The sequence below is a fragment of the Panthera pardus genome, unplaced genomic scaffold (assembly GCF_024362965.1).
Source record: "Panthera pardus isolate Hobbes unplaced genomic scaffold, ASM2436296v1 HiC_scaffold_18, whole genome shotgun sequence".
In the NCBI taxonomy this organism is placed as follows: Eukaryota; Metazoa; Chordata; class Mammalia; order Carnivora; family Felidae; genus Panthera; species Panthera pardus.
In genome coordinates this window covers 12,987,950-13,013,427 of record NW_026526743.1, presented here as the reverse complement: position 1 = coordinate 13,013,427, position 25,478 = coordinate 12,987,950, and the positions used below count along the sequence as shown (strand labels likewise).

Genomic DNA, 25,478 nt, shown 5'->3' with positions numbered 1-25,478 from the left:
CCCGCCTCTCTGAGGGCGAATGCGGCTTCGAGCTGGGAGGGCGTGTGGTGTGGGGGCGGGCAGGCAAAGGAGAAAGCCTAGGGGACGGGGGTGGAAGCCTGGGTCCTGCCCGCCCTTTCCTCTCCCGGAGTGTAATCGAGCGCCCGTCCTGAGCTGTGGGGTGGGACGGCTTCGTTTGCGTCGATCGCGGCGGAGGAGACTGTGGCGGCGGAAGTTGGGCTTTGGATGGGCAGGAAAGAGGGACCCGGCCACGGCCCGTGCCCCCGCGGGACGACCCCCTTTGGGGGTGGAAGTGGCTTTTCGGGCCGGAAGTAGGGGGTAGTAAGGGCGGAACTGTGATGGGGAACCCTGCGGTAGTGCAAAGAGGAAATGTGTTCGATCACCAGTCCTCGCGAGAGCAGAAGGAGAAGCACCACCCTTCTTAGGGCGGAAACTGCTTCATCACGGCCCAGGCGACCGCAGTGGGATGGAGGAACTACAGGCGGGGAGGAGATTAGGGCAGGGACAAAGAGGTGGAGGCGGGACGTTCGGAGAAGTTAGTGCAGCTCTGCCTCCTAGTGCTTGAGTCTGTTCGCTCAGCACTTTAGGTTTCTTTTGCTCACTTGCCTCACTGACCCGTGTGGCTTTAGGCAGTCCACTTGCCCTTTCAAGGCTTCAGACTCTCAGTTAAAAAGAAAATACAGGGGCGCCTGGGTGGCTCAGCCGGTTAAGCGTCTGACTTCAGTTCAGGTCATATCTCACAGTCCGTGAGTTCGAGCCCCACGTGGGTGCTCTGTGCTGACCCCTCGGAGCCTGGACCCTGCTTCAGATTCTGTGTCTCGGTCACTCTCTGTCCCTCCCCTGCTCATGCTCTCCCTGTCTCAAAAATAAAAACATTTTTAAAAAATATTTAAAAAAAGAAAAAGCAAACACAATTTAGATGGAAACACCAAAATCCTGGCGTTTTGCGCCTTTTAAGTGACTGTTCTTGTACATGGTGTTATCACGTTAATTCCATCAACAAATATTTTTTGTGTGCCTACTCTGGGCCAGGCACAGGTAAACGTTATGTAGTGTTACATGCGTGGTTTGGTTCAATCCTTGAAAGGTCCAACGACCAAGAACAGGAGGGACACACTTGTCTGATAAAATGGTTAACTTGCTGCAAAAGGAAACATTTAAATGCGTGTTGCTATTTTCTTATGTTGAAAAGAGTTTAAAAATCAGAGCGAATAATATTATTTTTTTCACAGTGATATACTGTGTACACAAAATGCCTTAGTTATTAGTAAGCCAATGTGTTACACCGATACCTGTTAAAAAAAATAAAAGTTAAAACCAAATATCTTAGTTGATTCAGACTGCTATAACAAAATACCATGGATGGTGACTCATAAACAACAGAAATTTATTTCTCATAGTTTTGGAGGCTGGGAGAAGTCCAAAATCAAGGTGCCAGGCGATCCCGTGTCTGGTGAGGGCCCACTTCCAGGTCCATAGACAATTATTTTTTGCATGCCCTTACTTGAGTGAGGGAGCTCTTTGGGGAATTTTTTATTAGGACACTAATCCCATTCATGAGGGCTCCGCCCTCATGATGTGAATCACCTTCCAAAGGCACACCTCCAAATACCATCACAAGTGGAAACTAGGTTTCAAGATAGGAAATTCGGGGGAGGGGCGACATAAGCACTAAGTCTATAACACAAACCCTGTTTCTAGCATGATAACATCTGGTGTTTACATTAGGAGCTTCACCGTTCAGGTAGCGAACGTTCAATGGTGTCGAAACCTATCTTACACTGTCTTGAAAACTTAAGAATAGTTTTAGTATCTCAAATTCCATGCCCCCCACCCCGAATCAAAACATGTATGTATGAATATGTAGTTGTATGTAGGTGTAACTATAAGTGTCCATATACTTAGGTAACTTATGTTCTCCTTTTATACACTTTTGATGTACATTTCTAATATCAGTGCTGAATCATTTAAGGTTAGTCCACTTGAGTCAATTTACTAAAGAGTTCTTTAAAAAAAGCTTTCCAGAACCACTGTAGGTAAAATTTATATTAAGCAGAGGTTTGAGGGACTCAAGGCAAAGCAGGTCCTATGTAATGGAGTCAACATCATACCTTGGCTGAGAAGCAGACACAGGGTCCTGTTTGTTTGGAAATTATAGGGTTAAGATAAATGTGCAATGTTATCTCCAGAAATCCCTCCTCTGAAGCCCCGCACCTGGGTGAAAATCATGGCTACGTCTCTGTGTCAAAGTGATCCCCCAGGCAAGAGTGAGATGTCCCCTTCTCACTATTGCTATGATTTCAAAGAGCAAACTTTCTGACGGTCTATGATTTTACAGAACATGGTTTCTCAGTACTGTGTCCTTGGTGTTAATTTTTACAGGTTCATAACCTTAACAACTCTGTAAGGTGGTTGGTAGGCAACTGGATTTTCGAGCATCAAGTAGTTTGGCCAAGCTCACGTAAATGTAAAGCCCAGACTGGATTTGAATCCATAACTGGTGACTGCTTAACCTCTTTCAATAACTCTATAGACAGAAAATTTAAAAATGATTCAAAGTTGTGGTGCATTCGGACAATAGAATGCCATTCAGTGCTAAAAAGAAAGGAACTATCAGGCCATGCAAAGGCATGGAGCAAACTTGGATTCACATTACTGAGTGAAAGAAGGCAATCTGAAAAGGCAAACTGTATGATTCCAACTATACAACATTCTGGGGGAAAAAAGCAAAATTATGGAAACAGTAAAAAGATCATTGGTTGCCAGGGGTCGACGGGGATAAGGACGATGGGAATAAGGATAGGTGGAGTACAGAGAAATTTTAGGGCAGTGAAACAATTGTTTGATACTATAATGGTGGATACGGGTCATTATACATTTGTCCAAACCCGTAAAGTGTACAATACCAAGAACAAACCATAATGTAAACTATGCACCTTGGGTGATACTGACATGTCAATGTAGGCTCCTCAGTTTTAACAAATGTACCACTCTGGTGTGGGATGGTGATAGTGGGGGAGGCTGTGCTTGTACGGGGGCAGGGAGACCACAGGAACACTTACAGTCTGCTCAATTTTGCTGTGAACGTAAAACTGCTCTAAAAAAACTCTCTTAAAAAAAATTGGTTTGAGGACAGGAAGTTGTTCATATTGTGGTGAGGGGAGAGGCAACATTAGAGTTTATCAACTTTGTAGGAAAAAAAAATTCGTAAGGAATCAGACAGAATGTATTTAGTTATTTATTCTGAGTTCCCAGAGAGGAACTCCCTGAGAGTTCCTGAGAATAAGTACTGCTCCCTGAGAGTACTAAGAGGGGGAGACATAGAGGCACAAAGCCAGACGCGGCTCAGGGTGATCAGGTCTGTGGATGTAGGAATGTAGGGAATTTGGCCTGATCTGTTTATAGGAGACATTAAGTCAGATGAAAAGGAGGAATCTTGCTTTTGGGGAGAGCTCAGGATGTCATTAGGGCCCAGGCAGGGTATGGGTTATAGGACTGTGTTTCTGAGAACATATGTTGGGGGCTGCAGAGCCAGCTACACAAGGGGCTGGGAGAGCAGAATGAGGCCTGCATGGACCAGGTAATGAGGGTCTGAGTAGAAACTGGATGGGGTGGGTGATAAGATGTCGGTTCTACACTGAACAAGGACTGTGGTCACGTGTGGACCAGGTTCACGTAGGGCTGAAGTGAAGGGAGGAGCATCGATTCTCAAAAGGCAGAATGTGAAATGAACTTCTGAAGTAATACGTGGGTGACAGGTGGGATGGGGCAATCTTGTTTGGACAGAGGGATGGCGCCTCAGATTTGGAACCTCATTGGTTATTTCTGCAGAACGTCAGGGTGGTACACAAAAGGCGCTTAGAAGGGGGATGAATTATGCATTACCCTATTGGACCTGGGTGGCACCTTTCCTCGCCTTGCCCTGGGAAGTGGGAAAGTGGCAGCACATGGAACAGTGCTCACAGCCCACTGACTCTAATCTCTAAGGGCTGCTCACAGGCCAGGAACCCACTGGCTCCCTACAACCACAGCAGATGAAGACGGCTGCACCCAGAGAGGCAGTGACAGAGAGGAGCAGGAACAATTCTGAAATCTGCCCTTTTCCCCAGGGCTCGCTCCTGCAGAGTCTCCACCCTCTCCCTCAGGCACCAATGGGGAAGCCCTGACAATGTGATAGACAAAGTAGGCCTAGCCAATGGCGTGAAAAGCCCTAAGGATCTGGCTGGGAGGGGAGGTGGGCTGCAGAGAAATAAGAAGGGCCAGGGAAGAGTGGCCTGCCCCTAAGCTCCTTCGCCCAGTCCTCTCTTTCCCCACCTTCTCATGTCATCCCTTAACCCCACATTGTACTTTCTCATTTACTCTTCCCAGCTGTGTGACCTTGGTGTACTGGGACCTTTGGTCAGCCCTGAGTAGCAGGGTCTCAGGCATCTTTCCTGTTGCAACGCTTCCCTTCTCCGCGACTATGTGGGCTTGGTCATCTGTCACTTGAGAGAGCAGGGCCCAGCAAGGCTTAGGCAGGTCTATTAAGGAGCAATCATATATCTAAGTTATAACAAGGGGAGGGAAGGAAAGTGTGAAGCAGGCTTTCCTCCTTTGATTATCTTGTGTTGAGTCCTGAGAAGTGTCGCAGATTTGTTACCCTGTAATGTTAGGCAGTAGAAGCAGCCCATCTTTTCAAGGCTCCAGACACAAAAGAACAAGCAGTGACTGAATGCCATCACCAGCAATCATCTTGGATAAAAAGAGGAGTGTAAGTGGCCTCAGGAAAAAGAATCAGTGATCAGGCCTGTCCCTTGCGCTTTCTGTCTGCTGCTTCTACGAGTGGAAATGGGGATGGGGATCTCCAGGTGTTCATATCTTTGGAATAGCTCAAGAGGTCTTCATGTGTGGAATGGTTCGAGGAGAAGGACTTGACAGCAGCGGACAAAGAAACATGCAGGTACGACCTGCTTATTATCTAAGGATACCTTGAGTAGAAAAATCAAAGACTTTCTGAAAAACCCTTGGGCTCATGCCTGTCTGCTGGAGTCCTGAATCTTTCACTCTGTTTTATAAAAATTACCTAATTGATTTAGGGCTTGGCAAGGAGAAGGAAACTTTTTCCTTTATTTGCCTAGAAATTTTCCCTAAAATAGTTGGGCAAGTTACTTTCTCTCTTTAAACTTGTTCTTGGGGCACCTGGGTAGCTCAGTTGGTTAAGCGTCCAACTCTTGATTTCGGCTCAGGTCATGATCTCATAGTTTGTGAGTTCAAGCCCTGCATCAGACTGTGTGCTGACATCACTGAGCCTGCTTGGGATTCTCTGTCTCCCTCTCTCTCTCTCTGCCTCTCCCCTGCTCATGCTCTATTTCTCTCTCTCAAAATAAACTTAAAAAAAAAAATAAAAAATAAACGTGTTCTTTATTTGTAAAATGGGAGTAATCATGCATGGCTTACAGAGTTGCTGTGAGCATGTATGTGAATCACATACAGTGGGGTACTTAATAAATGGTAATAATGTTCTCTTACCTTTCATAGGTCCTTCAAAATGTAGACACATGAATCTCCCTAGTTCAGATAAAGCCCTTGAAAAAGGCTAACTTGATTCTTCCTATTCTCATTGGCCTCAGTTTCCCCATTTAAAAAATGTTACATTATGTTAGCATTATAGGTATTCCATTTGGCCAAAACTGGCCTGAAGATATGTTTTGTTCAGCTCACCTAGAATTTAAAGAAGAAAACTGAGCCAACTCTTGAAAATTAATATGTTTTATATAGAAATTCAGTTTTCCAGCTTCTCTTAAGGAATCAGAAATTGTGGCAATAGTCACATTCCTGCCTGGCAACAATCCACTAAGGCCCAAAGGAGGCTGCCCTCTCTGGTATGGCATGTATTCTGTTTTCTAGGGCTCATCTAGCTTTCTGTACTCACTTAAATTTAAAAAAAATTTTTTTTTGAGAGAGAAAAGCAGCATGAGCCGGGGAGGGGCAGGGAGAGGGAGACACAGAATCCGAAGCAGGCTCCAGGCTCTGAGCTGTCAGCACAGAGCCTGACGCGAGGCTTGAACTCACAAACCATGGATCATGACCTGAGCTGAAGTTGGACACTTAACTTACTGAGCCACCCAAGCACCCCTCTTTACTCATTTAAATGATGGGCTTGGTCTTGTATGCATTTCAATTTTTAGCCCTCTGGACAGCTGGAAAGTGTCTATGCCCGGCACAGGGCAGACACTTAATTGTTGAGTCACTGAATCTCCCATCTCCCTCTACCAATCTGTCTTATCGAGCCATAATAAGAAATCCAAGTTTGTATTTATTTATGGTAGTTACTGGATAACTATTTTCAATTTGAAAAGTGAACTGAACAAGTCCTTTATGTCAATGAGAATAGACTAGGTTAGGCTTTGGCAACAAACACTCCCTAAGTCTCAGTGGCGTAAAACAACAAAGGTTTATTTTTCGGTTACTCAGCCAAACGTAGACACAAAATGAAAATACCCTCCTGTTTTTGCACGCATGGAGACAGACATAAGTGCACAAGTACGTACAGAATCACATGTCAAATATTCTGGAACATGAACTCATGCAAAAACCTATTTAGATACTTGTTAGCTTAAATTGCATAACTCTCACTTTGTTGGGTATTTAAAAAGGTCCCCGGACCCAAGTGGGTAAGAGGATATCCACTTTCAGTCAAGGAAATACCCACACTACAAAAGGAACCAAAAGCTAACAAAGCACAATAAAGCTTAAAAAAAAAAAAAAAAAAAAAGCCGGAAGCTCGCACTATATTATATTCCATGCATAAATCCAGAGGCAAAATACCAAACATGCGGTGACTGCAGGCTCTTGCCCCTTGCTCAAGTGAGGTCTCAACCTCTGGGCTTCTAGCTTAGGAGGGAGATGGAGCCCAGATGCCCAATATGCAGAGCTACAGAGGGGGCTGGGCTGGGGTGGAGAGAGGGGCCAACAGGCTGGAATCCTCTTCCTCCAGCAGGAGCTATAAGCAAGAAGGAAGGGGGTGGGACTAAGTCACATCCATTTCCTTTCCCAGCAATCCCCTCTTTCTACCCCACCCAATCCAGGCCTCATCCTTGTTCACCTGGCTCATCGCAAACACTTCCTCCTCCCCGATTTTCCCACCTTGTCTCTCAATCCCTCCATCAAGCCACCAGACTTGTCTTTCAAAGCTCAGGGTATCTAAATATGTCCCTGCCTAGCTCAGAAACATACCCTGGCTCCCCTTCATGCACAGTGGCTGCTCTAGCCTAAGCCTGGCATGCCACACCTCCATGATCAGAAGTCTCTCCAGCTTCATCTCCTTCATTCCAGCAGTTCTTCCATGCAGGTTTCCTCACTCGTACCCATGCCTAATTCAACATTTTGGACAGGAAGATCTTCAGCCTTCCCTCTCTGTCCCCGTAAGTCTCATTCCTCAAGATTTTTCTAGTTCTTTCCAGGTTTGTCACTGATTTTAAGTTTTACTTATTTAAGTGATCTCTATACCCAACATGGGGCTTGAACTCATGACCCCGAGATCAAGAGTCGGACGCTCTACCAACTGAGCCATCTGCTCTGTCACTGAGCTTTGTGAAGGCATCCAGTTTCCCCAAGTAAAACGGAAGCTCCTTGAAGGCAGTGATCAGATCTCCTTCCAGGCCAGACCCTTGTTACTTCTTCAGCCCTCTCGAGACAACAGCAGGCAGCATAGGTCTAGAGAGTGAGCCTTGGGCTGGAGTCTACCACTGTCTTGCCGCATGCCCTTGGGCAAGTCCCTGCCTCTCTCAGGGCCTCATTTTCCTTGACATCAGGGCACTGGACATTTGCTTTTGAGCACGAAACTAATAAAACTAATCCACTGAACAACTCTCAACTGCAATTCCAGGAGCTAGGTTGAGAAGCTTGGGGCCTGAGTCTGAAGATGTTCAACCTGCTGACCCCCCTGATCTCCTTGGTTAGTCCCTACTTAATTCTGGTACCTCAATTTCCCAATATCTCTATCCCATTGTCTCCTTTCAGGGAACAGGTTACCTGGTGGGCCACAGGGGTGGAGCAGGGAGATCCAGGCAGGGTTGGGAGGAACAGAAGAGGTCAGGCGGGGAGCCTGGGAAGAATCTTTCAGACCCACAAGAGCCTCAGCTGCCTCCCGCTGCAGCTGCCGCTCTGAGGGGGCAGAGGTCCAGGCTAGGCGAGAGGCTGCAGGCGCCTGCAAAAGAAAGGGAGAGAAACAGACTGGGAACCCCCACTTCTGCCCACCCTCCAAGTGCTCTCTCAGCCCCTGGTTACTTCACTAACCCCCATGTTTCCTTCCCCTGGCTCAACTTCCTTCCAGGGTCCTGGATCCCACTTTGGTCCCAGGACCTGTGGCTGCAGCAGAAGAGGGTCTGGGGTGCCACAGGGCTGGAGTATCAGAGTCGAGCATCTAGAAAGAAGAAGAGAAGATGCCAAGGGGATTAAACACATGGACAGACATGTACACATGGGAGAAAGGGCAGGATTTTGCCATATGCTGATCTGGGAGTCTGAGTGCCTGCTGGGTCATTAGGCTTTGTGGACTTGGGCAAGTCCTTTCCCCTGGCTTGGCCTTCTTTGTTTTCTATGAAATGAAAATATCTGCCAGCTTCTTTCCTCCAGCGCTACTGTGCCGATTATGGGAAATCAATGATGTCAGTTTTTAAAAACATACCAAACATTGGGAGGGACTGGGATGACTGTTCCTGCCCTACTAGAGTCTAGTTTCCCTCCCCAATCCCCATGGAATTTGAGGAACAGGTTGGGACCCCTTGAAGAAGCCTTCCCTAATGGTCTCTGGCCTCTATCTCAGGCCTCTAAGGCTCTCACCATCATGCCCCACCCATTTCAGCGGGCAATTCGACTCCATCTTATCTGTTTAAAAGGACTCAATAGCCCCTATTTGTCCAAGGCCAGGGCTTGTGCTAGGTGCATTCCATACATTATCACTAATGCTCATGACAACCCACAAAGAAAATAATTGTGTCTCCGACTTCCTGATAGAAAACCAGGTTCAGGGAGAGTAAAGATACTTGTACAAAGGTTCATAGTAAGGCAATGGCAGAGCTAGGAGAGCTCCTCTTCATAAGGTCTAAGACCTTATCTTCTATATCATCTACTGTGACGTCCAGAACAGGGTCAAGCATATGATAAACGCGTGTTCTTCCCTCCCTACTCACGTGCGGGGCAAGGCAGAGGGCCCTTGGGATTCTCTGGAAAGAGGAGCCATCAGTATCGGGCAAGATCCTGGGCAGGTTGGGCGGGGTCCATGAGTGGGCAGCCGGAGGGAAGTGCCAGGGTCAAAGTCTAATGAGGGTAAGAGAATGCAGGAGGGTACAGGGGTTAAAGGTCATGGCTTCTAGCTTCCTTCCTACCCTGTCCTCTTCTCTTTCTGATACAGTGGTACAATGGCATTTAAACATCTGTTGAATGTTGAATTCGTCTTACCAGAAAAGGGATGCAGAGGGACAGTAGGTTCTTGGCATAGCAAGCGGTACACCACTGGGGGTGGCATGGAAAGGCCTGGAGGAAGCCAGTGTCCAGGAGCCCAAGGGCCTGGGGGCATTGGAGTCCAGGACAAAGGCAAGGCTTCCGGGGGACGGCTGAGCAGCAGAGGCCCCTGGGAGTTATCCTGCAAGGGCAGAGAGCACAGGTTGGATTCAGGTACAAGCCTGGGGAAAGAATGAGTATGTTCTAGGATGGGGGCAGGACCTCAAAACTTTAGACTTGGAGGGCTGTAAAATCCCACTCTCTCATTTTTTGCCCACAGAAGAGAAGTGATTTGCCCAGAGTTGATATTACAAGTCAGGGCTAAATCTAGAACCCAAGTGTTGAGGGCACAGAGGAAAGGGCCTGGGCAGGGGCTAGTGTAGGAGTCACTCCCCCCACGGCCCAGGTTCTCCTTACCTTCCCAGGGGGTGTCAGTGCCAGTGGGACTGCCCCATGGGGCGTCTGAGGCTGGGGTGCTATGTTCTCCTTTCCAGCTATAAAGGACCAGAGGGAGTTTTGATGAGCCCTTTTTCCTGACCCCCATCCCACTCCAACTGCAAACTGAGTTTTTATCTCCCCATGACCCTCTCTGTGACACTTTTCTATCCACAGATCTCACTACATACTCCCAATGATCACATTTTAAAGTTGGAGAGACTGAGGCCCAGAGAGTAGAAACGCTTTGCCCAAGGTCACACACTAATCCAATGGCAGGTCTGGGACTGTTTTCCACCCCAAACCCTGCCCCATCCCTGGCCAGACACTCACAGGGGACCCCTGGTCGAGTGGCTCCCTTCTTGGCACGGCTAGGAGCTTTAGGAGGGGCCGCCCCTCTCCTCATGAGTCCCTGAGCCAGGTGCCTCTTTAGCTGTGCCTCCTGTTGCCTACGCAAGGCCACCTGGGCAGCCATGACCCTTCGGCGCTCCCTAAAATGGGGGGTGCGAGTCAAAAGTTAGCCTCCCTTTAGATGAGGCCCACCATCTTCCCTTCCCTGGATCTCCTTCATACTTACAAGATGAGGACACATTTGTGACACTCGCAAGTCTGAAAGAGGCACAGGCGCTTGTGGCCCTTGAGGTGCGCAGTGACGCCGTGGTTTCGGCAGCGGGCGCAGGTTGGAGAGCGACTGACAGCTCTCCTGGGGATAAGCTCTGTGCCCGGGAGGGCTCTGGGCTCATCCCCAGTGGCAGAGTCTGCGGCGCAGTGGTGGGCAGCAGGCACTTCCTTGGCTTCCATGGATCTAGAGGCAGGAATGGAAGGTCAGGGTGGCCACATGGGCCCTCTCCCCACCAGCCCTCCTGCCCCTGGGAGGCCACACCTGAAGGGGTTTCCATTGCTACCCGTCTGTGGACTCAGCTTTCACCTTGCTTCCTCCCTGGCTTTCTCCCTTCTTCACCCACTGCCTTCCTCGAGCATCCTCCTTCCCAGAAGGCTCACCGTCTTGCCAGGCGCCCCTCTTCTCACTCCCTTCTTACATATTCCTTCAACGCAAACAGTACTCTATGCTGCTCGCCTGTGCTTTCCCCGCGCCCAAGTCCCACGTTCATTCTCATTCAGGGCCCCTTCTCTCCCCCCCACCCCCGGGGATTCTATACCCCCTTCCCCCCACTGCCCCGATCCGATGATGTTTCCTGCCATCATCTTCGGCAACTATCATCCTTCCCTCGTGCATTTATCCAGTTCCTGCAAATGTTTGTGCTCCCCGTTCAATTCTCAGCCTCACGTATGTCCTGCGAGGCAACGTTCGCCTTGCCCCCCTTTTACATCAGAACACTCTCTTGATCCCACCCCCACCCCGCGATTACTTTCTTCTTAGAGATTCCTCGCGCCCCCCCCCCCACCCCCCACCCCGCTTTCAGGAATGATTGTCATCCACTCCACAAACGTTTACTGAGCCCCTTCCAGGTGCCAGGCCCTGATCTCGGTCGCAGGCCCCCTCCTCCCGGCACGGAGTCCCCTCTTGCACCCACAGGCGTCCAAAGTCGGACGCCAACCCTGCGATCGCTGCCCCGGCGCTTGGGGCGCCTTTGACCGTTCCCAGCAACCGGATCTCATGGACCGCCCCCCCCCCCCCCCGCCCCAGCCCACCTCCCCGCATGCACCACCGCCTCGAGCGCCTGCTGCCCGCGTGCACCCCCTTTCAGAAGCTGGGCCTTCGGCCTGTCCTCGCTCCAGGCTCCCAGGAAGAGGGCAGGGCACGGGGAGCGCGCCGAGGGGCCCCGTGAGGTGGGGGAGGGGAGGAGAGGGGAGCGAGGAGCGCGAGGGGGAGGCGGGGGAGGGGGCCCAGCGCCAGAGACAGGGCGGAGAAGGGGCAGGGAGGGGCGGGGTCGTGTTCGCGTCCTCGCCCCGCGGTTACCACAGCCTCGAGCGAGCGAGCAAAGTCGGACTCAGTCAGGAGGACGCGAAAGGACGCGGTGAGGAAGCGGCGTGAGGAACGGCTGCGCTCGCGCCGGTTTTCCCGCCCCTTCTCACAAGGACCAATGAGCGTCAAGCGTCGCCTCACGCCACCGAGGCAAGCGACCAGTGCGCTTCAAGATCCTGCACTGACGGCCCGCCCCTTACCTCCAGGCCTCTTCTCCCCGCGCCAGACTGTGAGGCCAGCCAATAGCGCGTCGAGTTGAGTCTCGGCACCCCCCCCCCCCCAATTCCCCCGCCCCTTGTGGCTTGCCTTCCCGGATTGTTATTCCCCTTTTCGGAGAGGTGGCCAATGGGGCGTCGAGTACGGCCCCCAGGATGAGGCTGGCCCTGCCCCCCAAGAAACGGCTATCTGGGTCCCATTCCCAGGCGTTGACTGGGACCTGCCTGCGCTTGCGCAGTCTCGCCCTCTAGGCTGCACAGTGCGGCCTTCCTTTTGGCGTTCCTGGCTTCGACAGGGCATTTCCTCTTCGCTGTGTGGACGCTCGTGTTTCTTTCACTTTTCTCCCTGTGCCCCAACTCCCGATCTACCCTTCTCTTTTTTATGTGTTCCCCCTCCTGTCATTTTCCCGCTTCCTTCCCTTATCCCACCCCTTTCTGTGTCTCTCGTACCGTCCGTTTCCGTGTTGATTTTCCTAACTCCTACTTTCCCCATTCTCTTGGAGTTTCTCTCTGCCTGTCTGTCCTGCTGATTTTCGGGCCCCCTTCCTCCACGTTCTTAATTTCCAAATAGCCTGGCCCAGTTCCCCACCCCCACCTCCCCCGCCCATCCTTCGCTTTCTTTCTGAGACGCCTACTGTAGTTTTTCTATGTCTTCATAGACATAGACACCCTCTCCACCCCCCACCCGCACCCCCCCATGTGCATCTCGCTCCCTGATTTCACCAGAATTCATCAGTTTCATCTGGGCTCCACTCTGTAATCATCGCCTGCCTTCTCGGTGTGTCTCACAATTTCCCTCCCACCCTCTGTTTTGTCCCCTTCTCCCTGCGCATCCCGCCCTGTCTCCTTCCCCCCCCACCCCCTCACCCCCCCCCCCCGCCCCCAGAACCACATCTTTGTGCCCCAGGCCTCATTTTCCTGCCTCTCCTCTTGTGCTTTCTCTGCTGCACCTCTTGACTCCCTTGCACGGTTCCAGTCCATCAATTTACCCTTCCTCCTCTGCATGGTTTCTCTTTTGTAGGGATAGTATCTCCTCTGACTACCTCTCTATCCTCTCCATCCTTTTTCCCTGAGGATTTCATTCCACTCTTTTTTCAGTGTGTCTCCACCTGTGCTCAGATTTTTGGGTCCTGTCGTTTTGCATTCCAGGCTGGTGTGTGCCATCTTTTCTGATTGGCCCAACCCCTGTGTGTGCTCCTTCATCAGCCTTCATTGCCCCTTCCTGTGTCCCATCTTTTCTGTGAGTCTTAGTCCCTTTGTTTGCCACAGACTCCTGTGTTACAGAGCCTGTATGCCAGGCATTCTGGACAGAAAAGTGTTGCTGATGTGACCTCTAGCTGGACTGCTGTTGCAGGGGAGCCATACTAGACAAAGTTGCAAAGATTGTTTGGGGCCAGTCTGGGGTGGGGAATGTGGGGTGCGGGAGGCTTGAATGCCAGCTAGTGAGGTTGGCCTTGTTCCTTTACATAGTGGAGAGACAGGGAAAGACCGGGGAATGGACATTTATGGAAAGCTTAGTTCTTGCCTGGCACTTTATGTTAATAATCTTACTAATTTTCAACCGTACCTTATGAGAGGTATTATTAATCCAGTTTATGGATGAGTTCAACAACTTGCGCAAGATCGCACAGCTAGTCAGTGCAGGGGTAAAGATTCTAACCTTGCTCTACCTTTGAGTCCAAAGCCCATGAACTTTGTACCACCTACATTGTTTTCGTTAGTTTTTCCAGTAATCATCATTCTCCACTTTCATCCCCTAACCCTCCTGTGGGCACTCCCTTCAGGTGGCTACTGGGTATCTTTTGGTTCACGTGTGTGCTTGCAATATGTGCAGTGTCTTATGTGCACGTGTTTTTTAAAGTGTGTGTGTGTATGTGTATGTATGTAGTTTCTACACCCATTGTGGGGCTCGAATTCACAACCCCGAGATCAAGAGTTGCATGCTCTCCTTTTCTAACTGGGCCAGCCAATGCCCCTCTGCATGTGGTTTTAGCTTACGCAAGCGATATTGTGTTATTATGTAAGATAATCAGCACTGTGCTTTTTTGATCCATCCACGTACCTATTACGTGTACATCTCATCAGTTTCTTTTAATTGCTGCATGATATTCCACGGTTGGCATCCCCTGCAGGTTGCGTGTTCACTAAGTCTCAGGGAGGGATGCCCACAGTGCTCTCGACTCACCATCTCCCTGATAATGCTGCATCCTTGTATATATTCCTTTGTAGATGAAGGTGGAGCTCTTTATTACGTCATACCTAGGATATAGTAGTAATGGGTATTTGTAAACCTAATTTGACTCAGTATTGCCAGACTCCTCCCCACAACACTGCTTTGGGGCTGAAACATCGATCAGAACTCTCAACTCCTTTATTCCTCACGGTCCAGAAGAAGGTCCTGTCCCCCTCCCAACGACCCCACGAGCAGCAGTACACAAAAGTCCCTGTATCCCCACATTGCTGCCAACACTTAATCTTTTTCCGGCTTTCCGGTTCTTTGCCAGCCTGATAGATGTACAGTTTGATAGACTGCATTTCTCTGGTTATTGTTAAGCTCGGGTGTCTTCACGTGCTTCTTAGCCTCTCTGGTTTGCTCTTCTGAGAATTGTCTCTTCCTATGCTTGGCCCATATTCCTACTGGGGTTACTCTCTTTTTCTTTTCAATTTGCCAGAGATCCTTGGCCATTTTCATTGCTTTAAGGCATTGCGTATACTCTTCATATGCCAGTCTTGACATTTCATATTATTTTAAAAATTAATCCACTTCCTCTGGGTGTTCTAAAGATTTTATTTTATTTTTTAAGTAATCTCTGTACCCAATGTGGGGCTCGAACTCACAATCCCAATGACAAGAGTCATGTGATCTACCGACTGAGCCATCCAGGCACTCCCGACTTCATCTCGGTTTTCAAATTTATAAATGTAGAGTTCTTAATGATACTTTTATTTTTTAAAAACATCCTGTCTGTTACTTCCTATTTTTCATTTTGTATTTTATTTGCATCGTCTCTTTTTCTCCTAATTAGATTTGCTGGAGAATTATCTTGTGGATCTTGTCAAAGAATGTTAGTTTCCTGCAATAATTTTTATTGTTGCTGCTGTTTTCTAATTCACTGGTTTCTGCCGTTATCTTAATTTCTATCCTTTTTTTTGGGGGGGGGGAGCAGGGGATGCTTTGTTGCTCCTTATACAACTTCTTAAGTTAACTCATGATCATATTTTTTAACGATCCTGTTTCCTGATAAAGGTATTGAAACTATAAATTTACTTCTAAATACTGCTTCAGTTGTGTCCCAAATTTTGACTTGTAGTTGAAAAAAAAAAAAAAACCCAGTTGATTTTGAAATGATTATTGGCTCACAAGAAGTTGCAAAAGTTGTAAACCCGTAAATACTTCCTCTCACTTCCCCACAGGGACATCTTCTAGAACTGTAGGATGCAAACGTGAAATTGACATTGGTATAACACTCTTAACTAGACTGTAGACCTGATTAGGTTTCACCAGGTTTTACATGCACTTGTGTGTGTGTGTGTGTGTGTGTGTGTGTGTGTGATATGTACTAGGTTCATTATTACTCACTCCTGAATACTTATAAATATCCTTTTCAACGTTTTCTTTTTTTTTTTTTTTATTTATTTTTGGGACAGAGAGAGACAGAGCATGAACGGGGGAGGGTCAGAGAGAGAGGGAGACACAGAATCGGAAACAGGCTCCAGGCTCCGAGCCATCAGCCCAGAGCCTGACGCGGGGCTCGAACCCACGGACTGCGAGATCGTGACCTGGCTGAAGTCGGACGCTTAACCGACTGCGCCACCCAGGCGCCCCATAAATATCCTTTTCAAAGCCAAATCTATTTAGTGGTATTTCAGTGAGCTTCCGTACACACCTTTGCTGTTCTGGTCTCACTGTCTCTGGCTGGAGAGCAGCCTGTGTAACAGTGACTCTGATTAAGTCAGCATCTTTGCTCAGCCTCCAATGGGAAGACCTAAGCAGGGGAGAGTCATAACTTGAGAAGCTAATGTGGTGGGTTCGGGGCAGGTTGGAGGGGAGACTATGAAGATGGGAAGACCTGTGTCCCTGAAGGTCTCAGGGAGCCTATGTCACAAAAACTGACAATCAACTTTATGCTCTCGAAACAGTGACCCAGAGGCAAGTGAACAGAGGATTCAGAAGCTAGCTAGAACTGACCTTGATTGATACCTGGATTGAAATTGGTTCCAGATTGACCTGTAGCATCCGGGGACCCAGACCCAGGACCATGGGACCCCAGCACTTGAGCCCTGTGCATCTGCTCTGCCTCCTAGGGGCCATCTCCACTCTGCCTCGTATGTCCTGCAGGGCTAGATGCTTTGGGGGCCCCCAGAGGGTGCGGGGCTGGATTCACATAACTAGGGGGCGGAGGGCAGGATATCTGGGTTCCTCGGGGGAACAGGATCTGTGGAGGCTGAGATCTTGGTTGGCAGTTTGGGGGCTGAGAAAGCAACGTGAGTGGCACACGACTGGAAGGACATTCTCTCCTTAGGGGCTGGGGCTCTTTTGTGCTACGAAGCAACATCCTCGCTCTTCAGAGCTGTTTCTCTCCATAACTGGAAATGGCTTCTGATGAGGAGCATGGTGTGTAAGCTGAGTGAGGGCTGTGAGGAGACGCTGGTATTCATCGAGACAGCTGAAGGGAAGTGGCTCTGGGCTCAAGTTCTGAATATTTACACCATTACATCTTTGGGAACAATGTCAAGACCCTGGCAGGAGAGAGGCAGGACCCAGTGGGGTGTGGTGTGGGCTGGATAAGAGGGCAGGAAGGAGGTGGGCAGATCCCAGGAGGAGAGGGGCAATCTGGGAGAGGAGAAAAGGAAGGGACACAGGGGAGAGAGGAGCAGAGGGGCTCCTGTGGGGAGGGTGGGTTGAGGAGACACAGATGGAGACCCCGGGACCTGAGCCCCGTGCGGCTGAACACCTCAGCACAGCTGGTGATGGGACAGAATGAGCCAGAAGAGCGGGGTGCAGGGTGGGAGGGGGAACTCTGGGTGCGACCAACGACACTGATCAGAGCTCTCTAATCTGCTCCTCAGGGTCCAGAAGGGGAGTTGTGGGTTTTAAGGGCTGCAGCCCAGCCTCCTCTTACCCCCAGCAAGTCTCTTACCTCGTTTCACCGCCTGGACTGTCCGTTGCCTCCTACAGCCGCGTCTGCCGGTCATATCTCTGCAACAACCTCACCAGCTTGGATCCTTTTGTGAAACTCAAGGCCAACACTCCGAGGTCTACAGCATTTTCTTCCCATGGTTGCCCAACCTGTGTGGGCGAACACTCTAAGGACTGCCTCCCAAGTTTTGTCACCACTGATTCTTGCCCCTATGACGCCTCTCAGTGCTACAGTTCCACCTTAAAATTTCAGGCAGGTGAGAGAAGAGAAACTTGTGTTAGTGCCTTCTCATCTCTCAGAGGGGCTGGAGGACTGAGAGGGGGTTGGGGCTGTGGGGACCAGGCACGTGAATTCCAAGGGGGAAGGAATACGGTGCCTGGTACCCAAGTTTTTGGTGGAAGAACGGGTGTTCTGGTTTGTGAGGCGTGTCTGGAAGGAGGGGTGGGGCACTTGCATCTTGAAAGTGTCCCTAACTGCTCTGTCTTCCTTACAGGGCTCCTCAATACCACCTTCCTCCTCATGGGCTGTGCTCGTGGACATCACAAACTTTTAGCAGATTTTCACCATATTGGGAGCATCAGAGTGACCGAGGTCCTCAACGTCTTAGAGAAGGCCCAGATTGCTGGTGTCGAGCCCTCCAGTCGGGGTCCTGCTTGGGGCATCCTCTCAGGGCTTCTGCTTGCCTTCAGGGACTGACAGTCTGGCTGGACTGGACAAACCCCTTCCCATAACCCAGTAAAGTCACAGAGTTGCCTTTCTGCTTTGTCCTGTGGTCCATGAGGGTTGTGGAGACATGGGAGGTGTGTGTGGGGGGGGAGGGGCACGTGGTGGGCAGTGTGCACGGTGAAGTGAGCAGGGGATGGGTGGGGGTGGGGAGCATCACTGCCAAAGTGACCATGTCATGCCCAGCAGCCAGAGAGAGAGGACGTGAGCGGGGAAGGGGCAGAGAGAGGAAGATACAGAATCCAAAGAAGGAACCAGGCTCTGAGCGGTCAGCACAGAGCCCGATGCGGGGCTCGAACCCACGAACGGCAGGAACATGACCCGAGTCAAAGTCGGACGCTTAACCGACAGCCACTCAGGCCCTCCCCAAGTTTACTTTTTTAAGTGTGCCTTTTTAGTAATCTCTACGTCCAAAGTGGGGCTTGAACTCATAACCCTGAGATCAAGAGTCTCACACTCCAATGACTGAACCAGACAGGCACCCCCATATTTCCAATATTCCAGTGTATGCTTTTGTCCTTCCGTTTTTACTGGTGTATCACCTCCTACTGTATCACCATGCATTTGTCGTCAATCATCCTTGGATTCCCGTCTCCCTCCCCTGCAGTGTTTTGATCCAGCAGTGGCTGCTTATGGATATTCTTTTACATGCCCCCTTATGCTTATGTGTAAGTGTTTTTCCTGGGTACACACCCAGGAGCGGTATGGCTGGGCTGTAAGGTCTGTTCAGCTTTAGGGGACAATGCCAAATTGTTTTCCAAAGTGGTGGTAGCAGTTATACATTACTAGTGACAAAGTAAAGAATTCTTTTTGATCCGCATCCCTCCGACTTTTCTGACTTTTTAATTCTTGCCAGTCTGGCGGCTGCAAAATGGCATCTCCCTGCAGTCTGAATTTGTGTCTCCCCGAATACTCAGCAGGCTGGGCTTCCTTTCATGGGAGTATTGGCTGTGCTTCTTTTGTAAAATGCCTATTTTATGGGGGTTTTTTTTGTCTGTTTTTCTATAGGGTTATTTATCTTTTTCTTAAATTTATTTTTTTAAGTTTATTTATTTTGAGAGAGAGAGAGAGAGCAGGGGAGGGGCAGAGAGACAGGGAGAGTGAGAATCGCAGGCAGGCTCCATGTTGTCAGCACAGAACACGATGTGGGGCTCGAATTCATGAACCATGAGATCATGACTTGAACCAAAACCAAGAGTCGGACACTTAACTGACTGAGCCACCCAGGTGCCCCTTATCTTTTCCTCATTGATATATAGGAGTTCCTTATGTATGCTTATATATTAAGTGCTAATAGTCTGTCAGTTGGATGATTTGTCTTCATTTCTTATGGTATCTTTTCAAGAACAGAATTTCAGTGTTGAATTTCTCAGTCTTCCAGTTTTACGGTTAAATCTTCTCGTGCCTTGCTTAAGAGATACTCTCTTTTCTCCAAAAAGTTAAGTTTGGCTTTTCACATTTCAGTTCTTTTTTTTTTTTTTTTTTTTTTTTAAGAAGACGAAAATCATACCAACTATATTTGCCAACCACGATGGCACAAAGCTAAAGATCAACAATAAAACAAAGCTGGGGGGTGCCTGGGTGGCTCAGCCAGTTACGTGTCCAACTTCGGCTCAGGCTCATCTCACCGTTTCTGAGTCTGCGTCCTGCGTTGGGCTCTCTGCTCCCAGTGCAGAGTCTGCTTCAGATCCTCTGTCTGTCTGTCTGTCTGTCTCTCTCTCTCTCTGCCCTTCCCCTGCTCTCAAAAGTAAATAAACATTGAAAAAAAAACATAGCTGAAAAATCTACAATGTAAATATTAAATATTCAATATGCAAATACCAAGCAACACACAACGGCACAGCCAACGGGCCGAATAAGAAATCAAGCGGCAAGTCAAAGCATGTCTCAAAAGGAAAGAAGAAGAAAAGACAATATTCCATTCACATTTAGATTCTTAATCGATTTAGAATTGATTTTTGTGCTCCTTTGGGGTAGGAATCTACTTTCATTTTTAAAAATATGGGTAACTAATTACCCTCCTTTATTAAATAATTCTCCACCTCCTTTATTAAATAATTCCACCTTTCCTCATTTATCTGCACCGGCATCTTGGTTGTATATCAGAGTTCCACATCTGCATGAGTCTGTTTCTGGGCTCCCTGTTTTTTCCGGGGATCAATTTATCTACTCCTGTGCCAGCCCTACACTGTCTTAACTTTTATAACTTTTTACTAAATCTTTCCACCTGAGAACGCAAGTCATTTCCCCCTTACACTTGTTCATCTTCAGGAGAATCTTGGCTTTCCATATTAACTTAGGTTCAGCTTGTAAGTTCCATAAAAACCCTGTCGGGATTTTGGTTGGAACTTCATTGAATAATAGCCAATTTAGGGGACACTTTATGTATTTATGAAGCTGACCCTTTCTATCCATGAACATGTGTCATCTCTCCATTTAAGTCTTCCCTAATATTTTTCGGTAAAGTTTTTTTTTTTTTTAATTTTATGCATAAGAGTCTGCACATCTTTTGTTAATTTATTCCAAAATGATCTATAGTGTTCGTTATTATTAATGGTTTCTTTTCATTTTTTATTATTTTTTAAGGTTTATTTTTGAGAGCGAGAAAGCGAGAGAGTAGGGGAGGGGCAGAGAGAGGGAGAGAGAGAATCCCAGGCCGGCTCTACACCATTAGCGCCCCCCACTGGGCTCAATCTCAGGAACAGAGAGATAATGACCTGAACTGAGATCATGAGTCCAACGCTCAACGGACTGAGCCCCCAAGGCACTCCGATGGTGAGCCACCTGTGTGGCTCAGTTGGTTAAGCGTCTGAGTCTTGCTTTTGTCTCAAGTCATGATCTCTCGGTTCCTGAGATGGAGCCCTGCATGGGGCTCTGTGCTGACTGTGAGAAGCCTGCTTGGGATTCTCTCTCTCCCTCTCTCTCTCTCTCTCTCTGCCCCTCCCCTGTTCTCTTGCCCTCTCTGTCTCCCTCTCCAAATAAATAAATAAATAAATAAATATTTTTAAGAAAGGAAAAAAAGGACATTTTCTATTTGTTTCTAATTTATAGAAATGCAATAAATTTTGTACACTATGTTGATCTTAAAGTCAAACATCTTGCTATACTCTTTTATTATTTCTACCAATATGTTTACAGGCTTTGGGGGCTTCTCTGTATAGACAATAATCACCTATGAGTGATGACAGTTGATCTGTGCTGTCTGGGACATCCCAGGAGGACACTGACAATGCTGGACATCTTTGAGTTGATTTTAAATGTAATTCTGCCATTTCCCTATCAACAATATTTGCTGGGGTGCCTGGGTGGCTTAGTCGGTTAAGCCTCTGGTTCTTGATTACGGCCCAGGTTATGATCTCATGGCTTGTGAGATCGAGCCCTGCCTCCAGCTCTGTGCTGGCAGCGCGGAGCCTGCTTGGGATTCTGCCTCCCTCTCTCTGCACCTTCCCTGCTTGCTCTCTCTCTTAAAAAATAAATAGAAACTTTTTTAAAAGGAAAAAAAAAACCACCCCACAATATTTGCTGTTTTTTGTTTGTTTACTTGCTTTTTTTTGGTAGTTCTTTCAAGTTTTTTCCCAGATTTACTGAAATATAATTGACATACAATTGACGTACAACATAAGCTGTACAATGTGATGATTTGATTCATCTATGTATTGCAAAATGATTATTACCGCAGCGTTAGCTAACACCTCCATCACATCACATAATTATCATTCTTTGTTGGTGGTGCGGTCATTTATGATCTACCCTCTTAACAATTTCAAATATACAATACAGTATCGTTGACTAAAATCACCATGCTGTACATAAGATTCTCAGAACTTATCCAACTTATATAGTAGTCCCCCCTTATCCATGGGGAATATATTCAGGCATCTCCAGTAGATGCCTGAATCCATGATCGTACTGAGCCCTATGTATACTATGTTTTTTCCTATGCATACATATCCAAATTAAGTTTAATTTATAAATTAGGCACAGTAAGCTGTATAGATGTAAATATGTGCACACGTGTACCCACACATTTTATTATATATATATATATATATACACACATATATATGTGTATATATATATACACACATATATATACATATATATGTGTGTATATATATATACACATATATATGTGTGTATATATATATATATATATGATTTTTTGATGAATCATTTGAAAGTTATAGATACCATAATACTTCACCCTAACTACCTCAGCCTGTATCTCATCAGAACCAGGACTTCCTCCTATACATCCACAGTCCTATTATCAAGCCCCCCAAATTTAATATTAATGCAAAAATGTAAACTAATATGACATCTATATTAGTGCCCTATTACTGTTGTAACAAATTACCAGAAGCACAGTGGCTTAAAACAACACATTTGTTACCTTACAATTCTGGAGGTCGGAAGTCTGGCATGGATCTTGCTGGGCTAAAATAAATATATTGGCAGGGCCACATTCCTTTCTCTGGGTTCTAGGGGTGGATCAGTTTTCTTGCCTTTACCACTTTCTGGAGTCTGCTGAAAACTGCTTCACTTGTGGCCTCCTTCCATCTTCAAAGTCCAGAACAATTGACCAAGTTTTTCTCACATCAGCTCACTCTGACATTGATCCTTCTGTCTTCTTCTTTCACATTTAAGGACTCATGACGACGTTAGGCCCATCCCAGATAATCGAGGATAGTGTCCATTTTTTTTTAAGGGCAGCAGATTAACAACCTTAATTCCATTGGTTACATTAATTCCCCTTCGGCATGTAATGTAGTATATTTACAGGCTCCAGGAATAAGGATTTGGATATCTTTGGGAGGACATTATTCTGCTCACCATAGACTGCACATTGAATCCCAGAGATGGATGTAGAGACAGGAAGTAGATTAGTGGTTGCCTAAGACTGTGGGCATCTGGGGAAAGAGGGCATGACTGCTAATGGCTGTAAAGTATAAAAATAGTTCACAATTGATTCTGCTGATAGTTGAACAATTCTGTGAATTATATACTAGAAACCATTGAATTGTACACTTAAAAATTTTTTAAAATTTTTAACCTTTATTTATTTTTGAGACAGAGAGAGACAGAGCATGAACGGGGGAGGGTCAGAGACGGAGGGAGACACAGAATCTGAAACAGGCTCCAGGTTCTGAGCTGTCAGCACAGAGCCCGACGCAGGGCTCGAACTCATGGACTGTGAGACCATGACCCGAGCTGAAGTCGGACGCTTAACCAACTGAGCAAACCAGGAGCCTCTATTATTACTTTTTTAAATGTTTGTATTATTTTTGAGAGAGACAGAGATAGGGAGAGAGCACGGGGTAGGGGGAGAGAGAGAGGGAGACAGAGGATCTGAAGTGGGCTCCGCACTGACAGCAGAGAGCCCACGTGAGCTTGGACTCACAAACCCTGAGATCATGATCTGAGCCGAGGTCAATCAACAGATCCATCCAGGCGCCCCTCATTACATCTTTCTTACAGAGAATAGATATGGGCAGCTTCTTCAGCCCCAGGCTGAGACACTGTCCAAGGTGCTGATGTCTCCCAACTATGCCCAGGGCTTAGTTTGAGAGAGAGAGAGAGAGAGGGAGAGAGGCAGGGAAAGAAAGACACAAAATCCAAAGCAGGCTCCAGGCTCCCTAGCTGTCAGCACAGAGTCTGACACAGGGCTGAAACTTGTGATATCATGACCTGAGCTGAAGTTGGACACATAACTGACTAAGCCACCCAGGCATGAGAGAGGGAGTGACAGAAGGAGGCAGGAGAGGCAGAACCAGAGAAGAGGTGATGTGGAAGTAGGACACAGAGAGACTTCAAGATGTTGAACTGCTGGATTTGAAGGTGAAGGAAGGGGCCACATCCATGGAACTTGGGAAGCCTCCAACGGCACAGCTTGAAAAACAAGGAAACAGACTGTCTCCTAAGCCTCCAGAAGAGACAGCCAGGTGGGCACCTTGATTTGTGTTGACATCCACCACTAGGCTTACAATAATTTGCTAGAGCAGCAAGACGAAACTAACAAGAGGCGTCACCCTGTCTAATCCAACATAGTGTGCATTGCGATAGGAGCATCACAGAGCTAAACATGACGTGATACTTTGCAGCTTGTTTTCCTTACCTCTCATCTCATGACTAAGAAACAAGTGGGTGATGGCAAACCCACCTGTGAAACGTGGGTGCGGTGCCTTGGTGCTTGGACCGCTTTTGTGTGAACAGGGCACCTTGACGCGAGCGAATCCATATGGGCACCCAACTGGGGGCCTCAGGGAAGGACTGAGAGCCACTGGCCCAGGTGTGTGGAGGAGGCTGCAGGTGGGACAGTAGGACGAGGCCTGTGGACCAGGTGGAAGAGACACTTTGTCCCAACACCATGGGAGCCTGGGTGAGTTAGGTGGGGGAAGCCCTCTGCCTCTGACCTGCATGCTTATTTATGGGGAGGAGGTGTGTTTCAAGATAAGATCCCGTTCAGGGAGAAAAGTGGACACTGCTGGGAGGTACTGGGCTAGACGTCATGGGCAGTGTCCGGGAAGGCTATGCTCAGAGCATGAATTCTGGGTCCCAAACCCTGGGGTTCCTCTGACAACCTGCCTTTATGTCACCCCAGCAGGAAGGACATCCCGAAGGCTGGAGAAACCTTCAGACAGGTCTCAGTGCCCTGGATCCTGGATTTGGGGACAGGGCAAGTTTATTGGTGAAGGACACCAGTCAGGGCCACTGGGGATGGGTGAGGAGGACCAAAGGGCTCAGGACACCAAAAGGCTATGAAGGGGTCCCACCTGGGATGTGTGCCTGACTATGGCTGCTCCTTCCAAGCTCATCCTCGTGTGGTCATCAGAGGCCCCATGTTCTGTGCTCCTGAGAACCCCGTGCACATTTGCAAACACTGGAGGTGTCTCCAGCCTTGGTCCCTGAGCAGGGTGAGGACCGCTGAGTGCTGTCATAGTTTGGCCACAGCTCTGGTGATCTCTCCTTTTCTAGTTAACGTGGTCCCAGCATGTCAACACCCCTCGCCCCTCCTCTATCTCAGGGGACTAAGGTGGGGGCTTGGTGAACTCAGAGGGAACATTTCCCTGTGTGACCCAGGAGAGAAGGGCCCCAGAGGTTCAGGTGAATGTCTGCTCAGAGAAATCACCATTCACCAAAAAAGGGCCAAGGAGGGGGAAGAGTCCTGTTTAATCAGATCCCCTCATGTTGTCCCTGGTGGGTCAGGGCCCAGGACACTTTCCCTGGGAAACCCCACTTCCTGGGACATGGCGGCCTTTGTCCTGGCCCATCCGGGGTTCGTGGCAGCCTGTCAGGGCTTCCAGAAATCAGGAAGGCCCGGACCCTGGGTCCATGTCCCTGAATATCCTCTGGGCTTAGAGCTGGTTCTCTGGCTCAGGCGGCGGCACCTGACCCCACCCAGGGTCTGGGGTCTCAGGAAGGCCCCTGGAAGGAGTAGCTCCCAGGGGAAGGGGAAACTAAGAAGACACTTGTCCTTTGTGGTTGATCTGGCAGTAAATGTTCCTGTCAGGGTGTTGTAACTCCTGTAAAAGAAAAAGAGGCCTCTGAACCCCG

General features: G+C 48.2%; 3 protein-coding genes across 7 annotated transcripts in view; 1 reads left to right on the top strand and 2 right to left on the bottom strand.

Annotated features, from left to right (window-relative positions):
- Nucleotides 1–6,414: 6,414 nt before the first annotated feature.
- DMRTC2 (DMRT like family C2) lies at nucleotides 6,415–17,303 on the bottom strand. 4 transcript variants are annotated; one of them, XM_019434572.2, is made up of 11 exons: nucleotides 17,202–17,303; nucleotides 14,246–14,319; nucleotides 10,496–10,723; nucleotides 10,252–10,409; nucleotides 9,901–9,977; nucleotides 9,442–9,625; nucleotides 9,174–9,300; nucleotides 8,344–8,404; nucleotides 8,014–8,188; nucleotides 7,271–7,352; nucleotides 6,883–6,982 (listed from the first exon to the last, which is right to left on the bottom strand). In XM_019434572.2, exons 3-10 carry the CDS (start codon nucleotides 10,717–10,719, stop codon nucleotides 7,306–7,308), a joined length of 1,053 nt encoding a protein of 350 aa, XP_019290117.2. In that variant the 5' UTR covers nucleotides 10,720–10,723; nucleotides 14,246–14,319; nucleotides 17,202–17,303; the 3' UTR covers nucleotides 6,883–6,982; nucleotides 7,271–7,305. The 4 variants fall into 4 exon arrangements, with proteins under 4 accessions (XP_019290114.2, XP_019290115.2, XP_019290116.2 ...); XM_019434569.2 differs by lacking the exon at nucleotides 7,271–7,352 and having other exon boundaries at nucleotides 6,415–6,982; nucleotides 17,202–17,301; XM_019434570.2 differs by lacking the exons at nucleotides 7,271–7,352; nucleotides 14,246–14,319; nucleotides 17,202–17,303 and adding an exon at nucleotides 11,840–11,942 and having other exon boundaries at nucleotides 6,415–6,982.
- Nucleotides 12,174–17,959, top strand: LYPD4 (LY6/PLAUR domain containing 4). Of its 2 annotated transcripts, XM_053905840.1 has the most exons (5): nucleotides 12,174–12,838; nucleotides 16,201–16,386; nucleotides 16,584–16,737; nucleotides 17,111–17,457; nucleotides 17,695–17,959. In XM_053905840.1, the coding sequence occupies exons 2-5, from the start codon at nucleotides 16,320–16,322 to the stop codon at nucleotides 17,895–17,897; spliced, it is 771 nt and encodes a 256-aa protein (XP_053761815.1). In that variant the 5' UTR covers nucleotides 12,174–12,838; nucleotides 16,201–16,319; the 3' UTR covers nucleotides 17,898–17,959. The 2 variants fall into 2 exon arrangements, with proteins under 2 accessions (XP_053761815.1, XP_053761814.1); XM_053905839.1 differs by lacking the exons at nucleotides 12,174–12,838; nucleotides 16,201–16,386; nucleotides 16,584–16,737 and adding an exon at nucleotides 16,923–17,028 and having other exon boundaries at nucleotides 17,131–17,457.
- A 6,607-nt stretch (nucleotides 17,960–24,566) lies between these two features.
- The window catches only part of LOC109258028 (uncharacterized), a 31,993-nt gene continuing 31,081 nt past the window's right edge, over nucleotides 24,567–25,478 (bottom strand). The window contains exon 21 of the mRNA XM_053906481.1: nucleotides 24,567–25,447. Coding sequence (XP_053762456.1) covers nucleotides 25,382–25,447 — 66 coding nt within the window. The 3' untranslated portion in view covers nucleotides 24,567–25,381. The remainder of the gene's footprint in view (nucleotides 25,448–25,478) is intronic.